We start from the raw sequence: 3,922 nt of genomic DNA on the forward strand, positions 1-3,922 counted from the left end.
TGGATATCCCCCGAGTTTTCAATTCTTTGCCGCTGCAAAAAAGCCATTCTAAATATTTTTGTTACATATGGGTCCTTCCCCTTTAATCTTAACAGTATTTCTAATTTTGTACCTATCACATGGAAAATGAAGTTAATATTGCTTTACCTGAAGATATGCTGGACCAAATCTCCTAAGGTTCTTTCCACTAACAGCTCATTCTAAAATAAAATTTTTGTTCCCTCAAAACCAGCTGTTTTGGAGTTATTTTTTTTTTTCATCATTCATTTTCCTTATGACCCACAGTTTAAACTTGGTAGGTATAACCAGATTGGCCTTTGTTTTCTTTGGGTGGCTCAGTTTACCTCATTGGGCCTTGCTGGGTCTGCTGCTCCTCTTCTGGGACAGGAAGCCCAGAGACCATGCCAGGAAGCAGAGAACTTCCTGCGTGATGAGTCATGGGGCTGGCTGAGGGGAGGTGTTGACTCCAGAGCCACGCCCTATTGGGTGTTAACCTAGTCTACACTAGGGGGAGGGGCCAACTCAAGAACCAATCGGCCCTGGTCATTCAGGCAGCGCTTGATGTCAAAAACTCTATAAGAGGGGAGAAGGCGGCTTGAAGATTCCTCTTTCCTTTTCTGGTTGGCGCGGGAGCAGTGGTGAGTGTGACTCTGGGCCAGCCCTTGCTCTCGGGCTGAGCCCAGATGTTGGTAACTATGAATTGTATTGGGTCTGTCTGTTGATATTTGTAATTTGTATTTTGTTCTGAAGTTTGGGGTGCTAGTTTTGTTTTCCCCTGAACTAAATGAATGTTCTGAACTTCAGGATGCTGGCTGTTTGTTCCCCTGAACTAGCTGACTGTAATCTGTATTTGGCCTGTCTGTTGATGCTTGTCTGTATGCTCCCCTGAACTAACTGAATGCTGGATTAAAGTAAGCTGGTCAGCCCCTTCACCGTGCTTTCCTTGTTCAAGCAGATACAGTAGGAACCTTAAGACTTTTCACATCCTATCGTTATTGAATCACTTCAGTCATGTTGGACTCTTTGTGACCCCCATTTGGGGTTTTCTTGGCAGAGACACTAGAGTGGTTTGCCATTTCCTTCTTCAGTTCATTTTTCAGATGAAGAAACTGAGGCAAACAGGGTTAAGTGACTTGCCCTGTGGTCTGAAGCTGGATTTGAACTCAGAAAGACTAGTCTTCCTGACTCCAGGTCTGACATTCTATCTGCTGGACCATCTAGCTGCCAAGTCTTATGAAAGACTCCTACTACTGGCCTACTGACTGCATTCTAAGCATGTCATGTGCATACATTGCTCAGATGGTTTTCCCATGTGGAACAATCTGTTTTCCACTTACCCACCTATCAAAGCAACTTCCTCTTTCTTTCTTTTAAGTCCCACCTTCTCCCTTCCCTGACCATGTGTGATCATGGCTTTTTTTAAAAGACTTCTAATTTTTCCACACTCATCCACTTTGAGATGCTTCTCCTGAAGCCGCTTAGATTTAGCGGCTCACTTACTTAGCTACTTAACTTTCCCCATGAAGAGTCCTGTCTGCCCAACAAGATTATCAGTTCTTTGAGGGCAGATTGTGAATTCTACTTCTTCGTATATTCCACAGTGCTGAGTACTAAGGAAGAATTTCTTTTATGAATCATTACTCAGCTACAATCTAGCCTAACAGGGAACACAGTGGGAAAAACTGGTGCTTGAGATAAGATGCCACAATTGTCACACTAAGTAGGAATGGCGCTAAAGAAGTTCTAAACAGGGGATATTCAAGTGGCAACCTTCCAGGCAAAAGGTAGATGTAATGGTAAAAATGTAAAATGTAAAAATGAGAACTATGACTTCACCTCCATGTTTCTGTTTGCCAGGCTTAAAATCTGAAAAGTGAAGAGTCAATTTTGTGAATTAGTTATTTTTATTCAGCTTTGCAGGGAAAAAACATCTAAGGCAGGTGATGATTTATTTCTCTGGGTCACTTTTCTCACCTATAAAGAGGGATTTGGAAAAAGTTATCTGTCAAGTTTCTTCTCACTAACATTCTGCAAGCCTGTCCATTTCCTTTGTAGAGAACTATCACTGATGTCTCTGACCCTATAGTTCTATCACAACTGAAAGATAAAAGAGCACATTTTATCTCTCTTCGTAGAGAACTATCACTGGTATCTCTGACCCTATAGTTCTAGCACAACTGAAAGACAAAAGAGTACATTCTACCTCCCCTCCCCTCCACCATGAAATAAACCAAAGTAGGAAGAGTGTGAGACCACTGACTTTATATTTAAAAAAAAAACCAAACATACACACTGAGTAACCCTTACCTTTCCATAGTCCAATCTATGATTTACATAGCGGTAACAATCTCCAATCTCAATGTATTTGCAATAGAGTATTAATTTTTAATGAATAACTAAACTGTTATTGAAGCATTTCTTTGAGAATGAGTGAAGGCACTATAAAAATTCAAGGTGGTACTTCTACTAAGCCTGTTAAGCTGACTGGTCATGTCATTTCTGAAAACTTCAAATTAAAGCAACGTGAAGGTTGAGGACATTTCTTTTACTAGCACAATAAGACAACTGACAACACTAACAACAATTAGCCCTCTTTTGAAAAGTTACTTGGTTTTAGAAACCAAACACATAGTGATAGTCATCGATCAATGAAAAGATATTGACATACAGAATATTAAATTCAACGTATTATTTCCCACAAGTCACCAAATCCTACACCTCAGACTTGTAAAAATATTGATTACAAAAAATACACACACAATCAAGCAAAATATCTTTAATTAGTAAGGTGATCATAAATAATTCCACATAAAAGATTTAACAGAATTACAAAGAGTGTTTCTTATGTGGACTCCATTCTTAATATGTATTAGTCAACCTCATTCTCTAACTGGGACAAAAAGATCTGTCATCAAACATCCAACAATGTAGCACATTTTAAGCAATTCATATTCTGTAGTTACATTTTTACATTTCTTTACAAATGTAACATTTATGTACATTATATATTTTATTTCTACAGTTCATGTATTGAAATTCTATAGTCTTCACTGGGAAAATGGTGAATCCATTTAATGAATACGAATCATTCCTTGTTAAAAAGTAATTCATATAAACAAATAACCTGGTACCATTGCCCTTTGGCATCTCTCGTCAGAGTTTAAGTTCGGAAATATTCTATTAAATGTAAGAAAAAGGATTTATCTAATTTTACATTATGAAATATCATTCCACATAGCTACATAAATTTGCCAGCTTGCAATTAATAGGACCGTACTGCTGCACTATTGGAAATGTGTATAAACCAATTTAAAATGTAGTTAGTGAAATAGCATCATCGTTACTATCTTTTAATTTAGGTTGAAATAAATCCTTCTTCTAGAAGATAATTCTTCCCCTGTAACTGTCAAAGCTTCAGAAAGGGTGGGCTGCATTGTAAATGCTTTCTTTCCAAATTTCCCGTGTGCTTCTCTGACAGCTTATGCTTGTCTCAAAAGTCATGGATGTTTTTCTTCTTCTTTGGTTCCATTTCATTTACAAATCTGCTGCTGAACATGAAGCAAAAATTCATAGTAAGAGAATGCAGCCTCTGTCCGGTCTTCTATTAAGTGCTGGAAAAAGTCTGTCTTCGAAGGACTTGCATCTCTGAAAAGGGAAAAAAAACCCATTAATTGGAGCTGTTAAAACATGGTCTCAAATAGAGGTCACACGTGGACACTTCAAGATTTATCTCTATCACCAAGACATCTTTACAACCCCTCCACACTGAACACTGCCATCACTAAGGGCTTTATACAGTGGCTAAACCAATGTCCACCTTTTCTGATCCTAATACTTGGGTGAAAGACACAGTCCTTCAGAGGGCTCTGTGCAAAGCCTTTCCACTCTGGCAGGATGTCAGAGTTTGTGCTCTGGGGCACAA

General features: G+C 38.7%; 1 protein-coding gene across 1 annotated transcript in view; it reads right to left on the reverse strand.

Annotated features, from left to right (window-relative positions):
* Positions 1-2,760: 2,760 nt before the first annotated feature.
* The window catches only part of SEC24B (SEC24 homolog B, COPII coat complex component), a gene marked incomplete in the record, with an annotated part of 71,899 nt that continues 70,737 nt past the window's right edge, over positions 2,761-3,922 (reverse strand). Inside the window, 1 exon segment of the mRNA XM_036763892.1 lies at positions 2,761-3,645. Within this exon segment, the coding sequence (XP_036619787.1) occupies positions 3,531-3,645 (115 nt within the window).

The sequence above is a fragment of the Trichosurus vulpecula genome, chromosome 6, assembly GCF_011100635.1.
Source record: "Trichosurus vulpecula isolate mTriVul1 chromosome 6, mTriVul1.pri, whole genome shotgun sequence".
Classification (NCBI taxonomy): Eukaryota; Metazoa; Chordata; class Mammalia; order Diprotodontia; family Phalangeridae; genus Trichosurus; species Trichosurus vulpecula.